The following is a 16,779-nucleotide window of genomic DNA, read 5'->3' as shown; positions in this document are numbered from 1 at the left end:
CACTGATTAGATGGTCCTGAAACTCTGTCCATGTAAACCTACTGATGAGATGGTCCTGAAACTCTGTCCATGTAAACCCACTGATGAGATGGTTCTGAAACTCTGTCCATGTAAACCTACTGATGAGATGGTCCTGAAACTCTGTCCATGTAAACCCACTGATGAGATGGTTCTGAAACTCTGTCCATGTAAACCCACTGATTAGACGGTTCTGAAACTCTGTCCATGTAAACCTACTGAAACTCTGTCCATGTAAACCCACTGATTAGATGGTTCTGAAACTCTGTCCATGTAAACCCACTGATGAGATGGTCCTGAAACTCTGTCCATGTAAACCCACTGATTAGATGGTCCTGAAACTCTGTCCATGTAAACCTACTGATTAGATGGTTCTGAAACTCTGTCCATGTAAACATACTGAAACTCTGTCCATGTAAACCCACTGATTAGATGGTCCTGAAACTCTGTCCATGTAAACCCACTGATTAGATGGTCCTGAAACTCTGTCCATGTAAACCCACTGATTAGATGGTTCTGAAACTCTGTCCATGTAAACCCACTGATTAGATGGTTCTGAAACTCTGTCCATGTAAACCCACTGATTAGACGGTTCTGTGTAGATTGTATTTTCAACCAGCAACTATCACCACTGATCACATTTACACAGTGTTAGTGTCATCATCTGTTGTACAATATAATATAAAACACAGGAAAAACTCAAATGTAAGGATGTCCCTAAAAATGATAAAACAACCAAATCTGATGGAAGGCAAAGCTCAAAAGTAAAACTGGGTGAAATGTCAAACTGAAAAATCGGAACTGTTTTACTATTGAAGCATGCAGTCTATGGTGTACTCCCTACACAACACACCATCTGGAGCGCCCCCTACACAACATACCAGCCTGGTCCACTAGTACACAATATAATATTCTGAACCACAAAATAAGGAAAAGATGTACCGATGCCTACCACTACTGTCAGAGACGGGAAGAGAATGTTCAGGGTTGACCGATGCCTTCCACTACTGTCAGAGACAGGAAGGCCATCGTTTTCATTGCCACAAGGGGGAAAGTACCAATATTCTATGTTTGCGTCTCAAATGGCACCCTATTCCCTAAATAGTGCACTACATAGGGAATGTGATGTGCTCTACACCTGCAGACCAGACTCACAGATCCGAGACATATCGGCCAACCCCAACAGGCAACCACTCGTTTCCTTTCCTCGGGATAGAGGAGTTAGCATAATCCCTACACAGGCAACCACTCGTTTCCTTTCCTCGGGATAGAGGAGTTAGCATAACCCCTACACAGGCAACCACTCGTTTCCTTTCCTCGGGATAGAGGAGTTAGCATAACCCCTACACAGGCAACCACTCGTTTCCTTTCCTCGGGATAGAGGAGTTAGCATAACCCCTACACAGGCAACCACTCGTTTCCTTTCCTCGGGATAGAGGAGTTAGCATAACCCCTACACAGGCAACCACTCGTTTCCTTTCCTCGGGATGGAGGAGTTAGCATAACCCCTACACAGGCAACCACTCGTTTCCTTTCCTCGGGATAGAGGAGTTAGCATAATCCCTACACTCGTCTTTCCTTCCAAACACAGGGAATAAAAGAGGTTTTTTATTAAAACAGTTTATCCTTCATATGTCTTACAAATTATTGTTATTGGTAGTTATTACTTGTTGAGTGTGTATCTCAGTCCACAGTGAGCAGAAGCTCAGTCTTGATTCTCCACTTCTCTTCTCCCGAGTCAGTAATCCAAGTCTCCTCCCCCAATTATCTTCATCTTCAATGTCTCCTTTTTACACCCCAATGCACTAATTAGTCTGCATGGTAGTCTGTACACCCCATATACAGACACATGTTATCCATGCATCGGGTACACAGCTATCTCCTCCCTGTTCTGTTCTGGGCTGTGGTTCAGAGTGTGTCTCTGGGGGGGGGGGCTTGGCGGGGAGTGGCCTCAGTCTGCGTCGTGCGGGGGGGGGGCTTGGCGGGGAGTGGCCTCAGTCTGCGTCGTGCGGGGGGGGGGGGGGGGGCTTGGCGGGGAGTGGCCTCAGTCTGCGTCGTGCATGATGGATTCTACGTAGTTACCAGGGAAGAGCCCGGAGGTACCATTCATAGTCCCCTCGTACCAGTCATCATCGTTCTTCTTGATCACATAGATGATACAGCCCTCGTTGAACGACAGCTCATCCTCCTTGTCTGCTGCGTAGTCGTAAATGGCCACAACTGAAGGAGAGACGAGGCACAGATCAGTCAGTATTATCAGTTACGACAGCTCCTCGTCTGCTGCGTGGTCGTAGAGAGGAGTCAACATGATCACCAACAGGATTAGGTCTGAAGCACTAATCAACCATTTATCAAATTGATATGAGAACCAACCTAGTGATGTCATAGATCACCAGTGAAAGGACAAGGCTTGGAGCAGGGTTAGGGGTGGAGCTAGGGTTAGGGGTGGAGCTAGGGTTAGGGGTGGAGCTAGGGTTAGGAGTGGGGCTAGGGTTAGGGGTGGAGCTAGGGTTAGGGGTGGAGCTAGGGTTAGGGGTGGAGCTAGGGTTAGGGATGGAGCTAGGGTTAGGGGTGGAGCTAGGGTTAGGGGTGGAGCTAGAGCATACCTTTCTCCAGGTAGGTGTGTGGCGCCCAGGGAGGGTCCTCCTCGGCGTAGGGGTCACTGTACTCCATCACGGCCGACGCCTCCTCCTCTGCAGGAGGTGGTGCATCTGAGACTGGAGGAGAGGAGACAGACAGGAAATCAGTACCTGACAACTCTGACTGCACCATGCTCTGTCTGTCGGCATCTGAGGCACGGGGAGGTCGTAGCACAGGGCTCCATGCTGAAGGAATGGGATGGAGGAGCAACAAGGGGACAACGTGGACATCTCCAATAGAGCTCTCAATATAGGAAAGAGAGAAGCCTCGCTGGACACAACGGTAGTAGAACACCAAGAGGACATTGAGATCTTAAATGGAGCCCTCAGCGTGGACAGACAGAGGAGCGCAGTGCAGTATCGTAGCGCTACGGAACGGACAGAGGTGCAGTATCGTAGCGCTACGGAACGGACAGAGGTGCAGTATCGTAGCGCTACGGAACGGACAGAGGAGCAGTATCGTAGCGCCACGGAGAGGACAGAGGTGCAGTATCGTAGCGCTACGGAACGGACAGAGGTGCAGTATCGTAGCGCTACGGAACGGACAGAGGTGCAGTATCGTAGCGCTACGGAACGGACAGAGGTGCAGTATCGTAGCGCTACGGAGAGGACAGAGGTGCAGTATCGTAGCGCTACGGAACGGACAGAGGTGCAGTATCGTAGCGCTACGGAGAGGACAGAGGTGCAGTATCGTAGCGCTACGGAGAGGACAGAGGTGCAGTATCGTAGCGCTACGGAACGGACAGAGGTGCAGTATCGTAGCGCCACGGGGAGGACAGAGGTGCAGTATCGTAGCGCCACGGAACGGACAGAGGTGCAGTATCGTAGCGCCACGGAACGGACAGAGGTGCAGTATCGTAGCGCCACGGAACGGACAGAGGTGCAGTATCGTAGCGCTACGGAACGGACAGAGGTGCAGTATCGTAGCGCTACGGAACGGACAGAGGAGCAGTATCGTAGCGCTACGGAACGGACAGAGGTGCAGTATCGTAGCGCTACGGAGAGGACAGAGGTGCAGTATCGTAGCGCTACGGAACGGACAGAGGTGCAGTATCGTAGCGCTACGGAGAGGACAGAGGTGCAGTATCGTAGCGCCACGGAGAGGACAGAGGTGCAGTATCGTAGCGCTACGGAGAGGACAGAGGTGCAGTATCGTAGCGCCACGGAACGGACAGAGGTGCAGTATCGTAGCGCTACGGAACGGACAGAGGTGCAGTATCGTAGCGCTACGGAGAGGACAGAGGTGCAGTATCGTAGCGCTACGGAGAGGACAGAGGTGCAGTATCGTAGCGCTACGGAGAGGACAGAGGTGCAGTATCGTAGCGCCACGGAACGGACAGAGGTGCAGTATCGTAGCGCTACGGAGAGGACAGAGGTGCAGTATCGTAGCGCTACGGAGAGGACAGAATCGTAGCGCTACGGAACGGACAGAGGTGCAGTATCGTAGCGCTACGGAGAGGACAGAGGTGCAGTATCGTAGCGCCACGGAACGGACAGAGGTGCAGTATCGTAGCGCTACGGAGAGGACAGAGGTGCAGTATCGTAGCGCTACGGAGAGGACAGAATCGTAGCGCTACGGAACGGACAGAGGTGCAGTATCGTAGCGCTACGGAGAGGACAGAGGTGCAGTATCGTAGCGCTACGGAACGGACAGAGGTGCAGTATCGTAGCGCTACGGAGAGGACAGAGGTGCAGTATCGTAGCGCTACGGAGAGGACAGAATCGTAGCGCTACGGAACGGACAGAGGTGCAGTATCGTAGCGCTACGGAGAGGACAGAGGTGCAGTATCGTAGCGCTACGGAACGGACAGAGGAGCAGTATCGTAGCGCCACGGGGAGGACAGAGGTGCAGTATCGTAGCGCCACGGGGAGGACAGAGGTGCAGTATCGTAGCGCTACGGAACGGACAGAGGTGCAGTATCGTAGCGCCACGGAACGGACAGAGGTGCAGTATCGTAGCGCTACGGAGAGGACAGAGGTGCAGTATCGTAGCGCCACGGAGAGGACAGAGGTGCAGTATCGTAGCGCTACGGAACGGACAGAGGTGCAGTATCGTAGCGCCACGGAACGGACAGAGGTGCAGTATCGTAGCGCCACGGAACGGACAGAGGTGCAGTATCGTAGCGCCACGGAGAGGACAGAGGTGCAGTATCGTAGCGCTACGGAACGGACAGAGGTGCAGTATCGTAGCGCCACGGAACGGACAGAGGTGCAGTATCGTAGCGCCACGGAACGGACAGAGGTGCAGTATCGTAGCGCCACGGAGAGGACAGAGGTGCAGTATCGTAGCGCCACGGAGAGGACAGAGGTGCAGTATCGTAGCGCCACGGAACGGACAGAGGTGCAGTATCGTAGCGCCACGGAACGGACAGAGGTGCAGTATCGTAGCCCCACGGAACGGACAGAGGTGCAGTATCGTAGCGCTACGGAGAGGACAGAGGTGCAGTATCGTAGCGCTACGGAACGGACAGAGGTGCAGTATCGTAGCGCTACGGAACGGACAGAGGAGCAGTATCGTAGCGCTACGGAACGGACAGAGGAGCAGTATCGTAGCGCTACGGAGAGGACAGAGGTGCAGTATCGTAGCGCTACGGAGAGGACAGAGGTGAAGGGAAAGAGAGACACACAGAACAAGACAAGATGATGAATGGAAAGAGAGACACACAGAACAAGACAAGATGATGAATGGAAAGAGACACACACAGAACAAGACAAGATGATGAATGGAAAGAGACACACACAGAACAAGACAAGATGATGAATGGAAAGAGAGACACACAGAACAAGACAAGATGATGAATGGAAAGAGAGACACACAGAACAAGACAAGATGATGAATGGAAAGAGAGACACACAGAACAAGACAAGATGATGAATGGAAAGAGAGACACACAGAACAAGACAAGATGATGAAGGGAAAGAGACACACACAGAACAAGACAAGATGATGAATGGAAAGAGAGACACACAGAACAAGACAAGATGATGAATGGAAAGAGAGACACACAGAACAAGACAAGATGATGAATGGAAAGAGAGACACACAGAACAAGACAAGATGATGAATGGAAAGAGAGACACACAGAACAAGACAAGATGATGAATGGAAAGAGAGACACACACAGAACAAGACAAGATGATGAATGGAAAGAGAGACACACACAGAACAAGACAAGATGATGAATGGAAAGAGAGACACACACAGAACAAGACAAGATGATGAATGGAAAGAGAGACACAGAACAAGACAAGATGATGAATGGAAAGAGACACACACAGAACAAGACAAGATGATGAATGGAAAGAGAGACACACACAGAACAAGACAAGATGATGAATGGAAAGAGAGACACACAGAGAACAAGACAAGATGATGAATGGAAAGAGAGACACACAGAGAACAAGACAAGATGATGAATGGAAAGAGAGACACACACAGAACAAGACAAGACGTCCGTTACTTTAGTGAGCTGCAGACAAAAGGCTGTCAGAAACGAGCAGGCACGCAGAAATGAGAGACTCTACAGTGACTCCAAGTAGTGAAGGGAGACAGGGGTCTAAACTACCCATCTACTGCAAAGTTTTCTAAGGACAAAAGTGTTCCCTTAAAACCTTTTAGCAAAGCTATTTACTGACAAACTTGTATCTTGACTATTTGACTAGAAGTGTGTTAGGGTGTAGTTCTGTGTTTGAAACACACTTCTAGAAACACAGATCTACACCCCAATACACTTCTAGAAACACAGATCTACACCCTAACACTTCTAGAAACACAGATCTACACCCTAACACTTCTAGAAACACAGATCTACACCCTAACACTTCTAGAAACACAGATCTACACCCTAACACACTTCTAGAAACACAGATCTACACCCTAACACTTCTAGAAACACAGATCTACACCCTAACACACTTCTAGAAACACAGATCTACATCCTAACACACTTCTAGAAACACAGATCTACACGCCAACACACTTCTAGAAACACAGATCTACACCCTAACACACTTCTAGAAACACAGATCTACATCCTAACACACTTCTAGAAACACAGATCTACATCCTAACACAGATCTACACCCCAAAACACTTCTAGAAACACAGATCTACACCCTAACACACTTCTAGAAACACAGATCTACACCCTAACACACTTCTAGAAACACAGATCTACACCCTAACACACTTCTAGAAACACAGATCTACACCCCAACACACTTCTAGAAACACAGATCTACACCCTAATACACTTCTAGAAACACAGATCTACATCCTAACACAGATCTACACCCCAACACACTTCTAGAAACACAGATCTACATCCTAACACAGATCTACACCCTAACACACTTCTAGAAACACAGATCTACATCCTAACACACTTCTAGAAACACAGATCTACATCCTAACACAGATCTACACCCCAAAACACTTCTAGAAACACAGATCTACACCCTAACACACTTCTAGAAACACAGATCTACACCCTAACACACTTCTAGAAACACAGATCTACATCCTAACACACTTCTAGAAACACAGATCTACATCCTAACACACTTCTAGAAACACAGATCTACACCCTAACACACTTCTAGAAACACAGATCTATACCCCAACACACTTCTAGAAACACAGATCTACACCCCAAAACACTTCTAGAAACAAAGATCTACACCCTAACACACTTCTAGAAACACAGATCTACACCCCAACACACTTCTAGAAACACAGATCTACATCCTAACACAGATCTACACCCCAAAACACTTCTAGAAACACAGATCTACACCCTAACACACTTCTAGAAACACAGATCTACATCCTAACACACTTCTAGAAACACAGATCTACATCCTAACACAGATCTACACCCCAAAACACTTCTAGAAACACAGATCTACACCCTACCACACTTCTAGAAACACAGATCTACACCCTAACACACTTCTAGAAACACAGATCTACACCCTAACACACTTCTAGAAACACAGATCTACACCCTAACACACTTCTAGAAACACAGATCTACACCCCAACACACTTCTAGAAACACAGATCTACACCCTAATACACTTCTAGAAACACAGATCTACATCCTAACACAGATCTACACCCCAACACACTTCTAGAAACACAGATCTACATCCTAACACAGATCTACACCCTAACACACTTCTAGAAACACAGATCTACATCCTAACACACTTCTAGAAACACAGATCTACATCCTAACACAGATCTACACCCCAAAACACTTCTAGAAACACAGATCTACACCCTAACACACTTCTAGAAACACAGATCTAAACCCTAACACACTTCTAGAAACACAGATCTACATCCTAACACACTTCTAGAAACACAGATCTACATCCTAACACACTTCTAGAAACACAGATCTACACCCTAACACACTTCTAGAAACACAGATCTATACCCCAACACACTTCTAGAAACACAGATCTACACCCCAAAACACTTCTAGAAACAAAGATCTACACCCTAACACACTTCTAGAAACACAGATCTACACCCCAACACACTTCTAGAAACACAGATCTACATCCTAACACAGATCTACACCCCAAAACACTTCTAGAAACACAGATCTACACCCTAACACACTTCTAGAAACACAGATCTACATCCTAACACACTTCTAGAAACACAGATCTACATCCTAACACAGATCTACACCCCAAAACACTTCTAGAAACACAGATCTACACCCTACCACACTTCTAGAAACACAGATCTACACCCTAACACACTTCTAGAAACACAGATCTACACCCTAACACACTTCTAGAAACACAGATCTACATCCTAACACACTTCTAGAAACACAGATCTACATCCTAACACACTTCTAGAAACACAGATCTACACCCTAACACACTTCTAGAAACACAGATCTACACCCTAACACACTTCTAGAAACACAGATCTACACCCTAACACACTTCTAGAAACACAGATCTACACCCTAACACACTTCTAGAAACACAGATCTACACCCTAACACACTTCTAGAAACACATATCTACACCCTAACACACTTCTAGAAACACATATCTACACCACAACACACTTCTAGAAACACAGATCTACACCCTAACACACTTCTAGAAACACAGATCTACACCCTAACACACTTCTAGAAACACAGATCTACATCCTAACACACTTCTAGAAACACAGATCTACATCCTAACACACTTCTAGAAACACAGATCTACACCCTAACACACTTCTAGAAACACAGATCTACACCCTAACACACTTCTAGAAACACAGATGTACACCCTAACACACTTCTAGAAACACATATCTACACCCCAACACACTTCTAGAAACACAGACCTACACCCCAACACACTTCTAGAAACACAGATCTACATCCTAACACAGATCTACACCCTAACACACTTCTAGAAACACAGACCTACACCCTAACACACTTCTAGAAACACAGATCTACACCCTAATACAGATCTACACCCTAACACACTTCTAGAAACACAGATCTACACCCCAACACACTTCTAGAAACACAGATCTACATCCCAACACACTTCTAGAAACACAGATCTACATCCCAAAACACTTCTAGAAACACAGATCTACACCCTAACACACTTCTAGAAACACAGATCTACACCCTAACACACTTCTAGAAACACAGATCTACACCCTAACACACTTCTAGAAACACAGATCTACACCCTAACACACTTCTAGAAACACAGATCTATACCCCAACACACTTCTAGAAACACAGATCTACACCCCAAAACACTTCTAGAAACAAAGATCTACACCCTAACACACTTCTAGAAACACAGATCTACACCCCAACACACTTCTAGAAACACAGATCTACATCCTAACACAGATCTACACCCCAAAACACTTCTAGAAACACAGATCTACACCCTAACACACTTCTAGAAACACAGATCTACATCCTAACACACTTCTAGAAACACAGATCTACATCCTAACACAGATCTACACCCCAAAACACTTCAACAAACACAGATCTACACCCTACCACACTTCTAGAAACACAGATCTACACCCTAACACACTTCTAGAAACACAGATCTACACCCTAACACACTTCTAGAAACACAGATCTACATCCTAACACACTTCTAGAAACACAGATCTACATCCTAACACACTTCTAGAAACACAGATCTACACCCTAACACACTTCTAGAAACACAGATCTACACCCTAACACACTTCTAGAAACACAGATCTACACCCTAACACACTTCTAGAAACACAGATCTACACCCTAACACACTTCTAGAAACACATATCTACACCACAACACACTTCTAGAAACACAGATCTACACCCTAACACACTTCTAGAAACACAGATCTACACCCTAACACACTTCTAGAAACACAGATCTACACCCTAACACACTTCTAGAAACACAGATCTACACCCTAACACACTTCTAGAAACACAGATGTACACCCCAACACACTTCTAGAAACACAGATCTACATCCTAACACAGATCTACACCCTAACACACTTCTAGAAACACAGATCTACACCCTAACACACTTCTAGAAACACAGATCTACACCCTAACACACTTCTAGAAACACAGATCTACATCCTAACACACTTCTAGAAACACAGATCTACACCCTAACACACTTCTAGAAACACAGATCTACACCCTAACACACTTCTAGAAACACAGATCTACACCCCAACACACTTCTAGAAACACAGATCTACACCCTAACACACTTCTAGAAACACAGATCTACACCCTAACACACTTCTAGAAACACAGATCTACACCCTAACACACTTCTAGAAACACAGATCTACACCCTAACACACTTCTAGAAACACAGATGTACACCCCAACACACTTCTAGAAACACAGATCTACATCCTAACACAGATCTACACCCTAACACACTTCTAGAAACACAGATCTACACCCTAACACACTTCTAGAAACACAGATCTACATCCTAACACACTTCTAGAAACACAGATCTACATCCTAACACACTTCTAGAAACACAGATCTACACCCTAACACACTTCTAGAAACACAGATCTACACCCTAACACACTTCTAGAAACACAGATCTACACCCCAACACACTTCTAGAAACACAGATCTACACCCCAACACACTTCTAGAAACACAGATCTACACCCCAACACACTTCTAGAAACACAGATCTACACCCTAACACACTTCTAGAAACACAGATCTACACCCCAACACACTTCTAGAAACACAGATCTACACCCCAACACACTTCTAGAAACACAGATCTACACCCCAACACACTTCTAGAAACACAGATCTACACCCCAACACACTTCTAGAAACACAGATCTACACCCCAACACACTTCTAGAAACACAGATCTACACCCTAACACACTTCTAGAAACACAGATCTACACCCCAACACACTTCTAGAAACACAGACCTACACCCTAACACACTTCTAGAAACACAGATCTACACCCTAACACACTTCTAGAAACACAGATCTACACCCCAACACACTTCTAGAAACACAGATCTACACCCTAACACACTTCTAGAAACACAGATCTACACCCCAACACACTTCTAGAAACACAGATCTACACCCCAACACACTTCTAGAAACACAGATCTACACCCCAACACACTTCTAGAAACACAGATCTACACCCCAACACACTTCTAGAAACACAGATCTACACCCCAACACACTTCTAGAAACACAGATCTACACCCTAACACACTTCTAGAAACACAGATCTACACCCCAACACACTTCTAGAAACACAGACCTACACCCTAACACACTTCTAGAAACACAGATCTACACCCTAACACACTTCTAGAAACACAGATCTACACCCCAACACACTTCTAGAAACACAGATCTACACCCCAACACACTTCTAGAAACACAGATCTACATCCTAACACAGATCTACACCCTAACACACTTCTAGAAACACAGACCTACACCCTAACACACTTCTAGAAACACAGATCTACACCCTAACACAGATCTACACCCTAACACACTTCTAGAAACACAGATCTACACCCCAACACACTTCTAGAAACACAGATCTACATCCCAACACACTTCTAGAAACACAGATCTACATCCCAAAACACTTCTAGAAACACAGATCTACACCCTAACACACTTCTAGAAACACAGATCTACACCCTAACACACTTCTAGAAACACAGATCTACACCCTAACACACTTCTAGAAACACAGATCTACACCCTAACACACTTCTAGAAACACAGATCTACACCCTAACACACTTCTAGAAACACAGATCTACACCCTAACACACTTCTAGAAACACAGATCTACACCCCAACACACTTCTAGAAACACAGATCTACACCCCAACACACTTCTAGAAACACAGATCTACACCCCAACACACTTCTAGAAACACAGATCTACACCCCAACACACTTCTAGAAACACAGATCTACACCCCAACACACTTCTAGAAACACAGATCTACATCCTAACACACTTGTAGAAACACAGATCTACACCCTAACACACTTCTAGAAACACAGATCTACACCCCAACACACTTCTAGAAACACAGATCTACACCCCAACACACTTCTAGAAACACAGATCTACACCCCAACACACTTCTAGAAACACAGATCTACACCCCAACACACTTCTAGAAACACAGATCTACACCCCAACACACTTCTAGAAACACAGATCTACACCCTAATACACTTCTAGAAACACAGATCTACACCCCAACACACTTCTAGAAACACAGATCTACACCCCAACACACTTCTAGAAACACAGATCTACACCCCAACACACTTCTAGAAACACAGATCTACACCCCAACACACTTCTAGAAACACAGATCTACACCCCAACACACTTCTAGAAACACAGATCTACACCCTAACACACTTCTAGAAACACAGATCTACACCCTAACACACTTCTAGAAACACAGATCTACACCCCAACACACTTCTAGAAACACAGATCTACACCCCAACACACTTCTAGAAACACAGATCTACACCCCAACACACTTCTAGAAACACAGATCTACACCCCAACACACTTCTAGAAACACAGATCTACACCCCAACACACTTCTAGAAACACAGATCTACACCCCAACACACTTCTAGAAACACAGATCTACACCCTAACACACTTCTAGAAACACAGATCTACACCCTAACACACTTCTAGAAACACAGATCTACATCCTAACACACTTCTAGAAACACAGATCTACACCCTAACACACTTCTAGAAACACAGATCTACACCCTAACACACTTCTAGAAACACAGATCTACACCCTAACACACTTCTAGAAACAAAGATCTACACCCTAACACACTTCTAGAAACACAGATCTACACTAACACACTTCTAGAAACACAGATCTACATCCTAACACACTTCTAGAAACACAGATCTACACCCTAATACACTTCTAGAAACACAGATCTACACCCTAACACACTTCTAGAAACACATTTTTTACGTTAATGCTAGTTTGACCACCAGAGGGCATCTTTGAGAAGCATTATCCTCTTGAAGCTAGGGGGCAGAATTTTTATGTTTGGAAGAATAACGTTCCCCATGTAAGCTGCCTTATTTCTCAGGTCCAGATACTAGAATATGCATATAACTGACAGAGTAGGATGGAAAACACTCTAAAGTTTCCAAAACTGTCAAAATATTGTCTGTGAGTATAACAGAACTGATTTTGCAGGCGAAAACCTGAGGAAATCCAACCCGGAAGTGAATCTTATTTTGAAAAATCACTGTTCCATTGCCTGCCTTTCGTCCATTTAAAGGGATATCAACCAGATTCAACCAGATAGTTTCAAGCTTTTATTCTGAAAAATGAGCGAGATTTATCAAAACGCTTCAGTGGATAGACGGAGGTCCTCTCATTAGTTCATGCGCTCGACACTGGTTGCTCAACATTTTCTTTCTCTCCAGTATTGAAATAGTTTACCGTCCGGTTGAAATATTATCGATTATTGATGTTAAAAACAACCTGAGGATTGATTATTAAAAACGTTTGACATGTTTCTACGAACTTTACGGATACTTTTTGGAATTTTCGTCAAGCCTTGATGACCTGCCTAAGGCTGTGGAATACTGAGCATAACGCACCAAACAAATGGAGGTTTTTTGATATAAAAAATAATCTTTATCGAACAAAAGGAACATTTATTGTGTAACTGGGAGTCTCGTGAGTGCAAACATCCGAAGATCATCAAAGGTAAGCGATTAATTTTATTGCTTGTCTGGCTTTCGTGACCAATCTACATTGCTGCTAGGTGTTCTTAATGTTTTGTCTAGTGATCGATAAACTCAAACAAATGCTTGGATTGCTTTCGCTGTAAAGCATATTTTCAAAATCTGACACGACAGGTGGATTAACAACAAGCTAAGCTGTGTTTTGCTATATTGCACTTGTGATTTCATGAATAGCAATTTGTTTTGAATTTGGCGCTCTGCAATTCAGCGGTTGTTTACGAAAATGATCCCGCTAAAGGGATCCGTGCGTCAAGAAGTTATATAAAAGCTCCTTATGATCTGTGAGAATATCTAACGGAAAAATGCCCCTTAGATATTCATTTAGAGTCCTCCAATCCTCTAAATGTAATTATTGGCGGAGAGTCAGGTCATTGAAAAGAATATGTTTAGATATACTGTAGGCCAAACTAGTATTGGTTACACTACAATTAGGGTGTTTGTGGCCTGCTGGAGGTCATTTTGCTGTGCGCCTCCTTGCACAAAGGCGGAGGTAGCGGTCCTGCTGCTGGGTTGTTGCCCTCCTACGGCCTCCTCCACGTCTCCTGATGTACTGGCCTGTCTCCTGGTAGCGCCTCCATGCTCTGGACACTACGCTGACAGACACAGCAAACCTTCTTGCCACAGCTCGCATTGATGTGCCATCCTGGATGAGCTGCACTACCTGAGCCACTTGTGTGGGTTGTAGACTCCGTCTCATGCTACCACTAGAGTGAAAGCACCGCCAGCATTCAAAAGTGACCAAAACATCAGCCAGGAAGCATAGGAACTGAGAAGTGGTCTGTGGTCACCACCTGCAGAATCACTCCTTTATTGGGGGTGTCTTGCTAATTGCCTATAATTTCCACCTGTTGTCTATTCCATTTGCACAACAGCATGTGAAATTTATTGTCAATCAGTGTTGCTTCCTAAGTGGACAGTTTGATTTCACAGAAGTGTGATTGACTTGGAGTTACATTGTGTTGTTTAAGTGTTCCCTTTATTTTTTTGAGCAGTGTATAATTCTAAATTAATTAATAATAAATCGCTTTGTTTAAAAAGTAACGATATTTTTGGAGATTTTGTTTTCATTTAACCTAGTGAGAGTGAGAAAAAGGCAATTCTTGAACATGGGGTGAGACATTCTCACTAATTTGTAAATAAAGCCAGTTTGTTATTTAGAATTATTTATTTCTGGAGAAACCTTTGATTATTTAGCAGACATCACTTGCTTATATTCAGTCAACACACATATCATGGAATATAATTGAACATTTTAGTTTCTCCATGCTTGTCTCAGAGCAGCGTGAAACGGTCCTGATATAGACGTCCACAGCAGGAAGGCTATATATAATGATATTTTGGAGATTTAGTTTTTTTTAAATGACAGTGAGCGATTGTAATCTGAATAAAGGCCAAAATATAGCACTGCTAATAGCCATAATGACGCAGCACAACGTGACCATGTGTGTTTGAAATAGTATTTTCCAGTAAGCAACGTTTGCCTTCATTAGACAACTTTGTTCCAATATTTATGTAATTCAGTGATATTTATTCCCATAGTAATTCGTTATGGATCCATAACTAAATCAACATCTGTATTTTATTAACGAAAGCATAAAAGATGCTGATGAAATACAGTACATGCTTTTACATTTGATTTGATTTTTTGACATTTGATCATGAAGCATTTAAAGATAAGCCACCTGAATGTGTTTATTAGGCTACTGTGCAGTCTGACAAGTAAACATAGCCTCCAGTACATACTGTAGTAAACATGGGAAAGTGCCTAATTCCTTACATCAGGGAGAGCAGGCCATGACCAGAATTTCTCAGTGACCTCAAGTACCTTCAATAATGGCTGTACTAGAGAATGCGGGCACGCGGGAGACCGGGGTTCAATTCCCCAACGGGGAGGAAAGAGTAGACGGTCCTTGTAAATAAGAGTTTGTTCTTAACTGACTTGCCTAGTTAAATAAAATGTTACACTAAGAGCATAACATTTCTGCACTCTAAGTTTCTAATTCTAGTATAACCAAAACCCAAACGGAGATTAAGTGAAAATAATCTCATCAAGACCAGTCCCCATGCTTGTCTCAGAGCAGCGTGAAACGGTGCTAAAATAGTTGTAGGCTATTGCTTCTAACTTCAATAAACTCTTTAAATAAGACCTGCGCCACATTACTCAACACTAGTGAGACTCATGTCACCTGCGGTAGGCCTATAGTGTGACTCTCCCCCAATAATTACATATAGAGGATTGGAGGATTCTAAATTAAAACCAAAAGCCGCCTCATGGGTCTCCTGGTGGCGGCCGGCACGGGAATCGAACCTCCATCAGCCAGTTAAGTTTGTCTCCGAAGAAATAGACTCCAAACTCTTGTTGTTTGAAAAGTCAAGTTGAAATGAGTTGCTCGACTGGTGTAGGTTTTCTCCATCTGTCGCTGTGCAACACTTGCATAACAAGTTAGCTATATGTTCAGCACCAGCCACTGTTCACCTCCTATTGATTGCTCTGCGGTTGCCGCCAGTTGTTTTTAAAAATGTAACCTTTATTTATCCAGGCAGGTCAGGTAAGAACAAATGATTATTTACAATGAAGGCCGACCCCGGATGATGCTGGGCCAATTGTGCGCTGCCCTATGGCACTCCCAATCACAGTCGGATGTGATTCAGCCTGTATTCGAACCAGGGACTGTAGTAATGCCTCTTGCACTGAGATGCAATGCCTTAGAAAGGTTGAAACAAATTATTTGTTGCAAGTTGGGGAGGGGAGT

General features: G+C 44.4%; 1 protein-coding gene across 1 annotated transcript in view; it reads right to left on the bottom strand.

Annotated features, from left to right (window-relative positions):
* Positions 1-2,034: 2,034 nt before the first annotated feature.
* The window catches only part of LOC120058159 (abl interactor 2-like), a gene marked incomplete at its 5' end in the record, with an annotated part of 32,609 nt that continues 17,864 nt past the window's right edge, over positions 2,035-16,779 (bottom strand). The window contains 2 exons of the mRNA XM_039006627.1: positions 2,035-2,238; positions 2,625-2,735. Of these exons, the coding sequence (XP_038862555.1) occupies positions 2,063-2,238; positions 2,625-2,735 (287 nt within the window). The remainder of the gene's footprint in view (positions 2,239-2,624; positions 2,736-16,779) is intronic.

This window comes from Salvelinus namaycush, chromosome 13 (genome assembly GCF_016432855.1).
Source record: "Salvelinus namaycush isolate Seneca chromosome 13, SaNama_1.0, whole genome shotgun sequence".
NCBI classification, from domain to species: Eukaryota; Metazoa; Chordata; class Actinopteri; order Salmoniformes; family Salmonidae; genus Salvelinus; species Salvelinus namaycush.
Note: the sequence above shows the minus strand (reverse complement) of the source record. Positions and strands in the feature narration are given on the sequence as shown.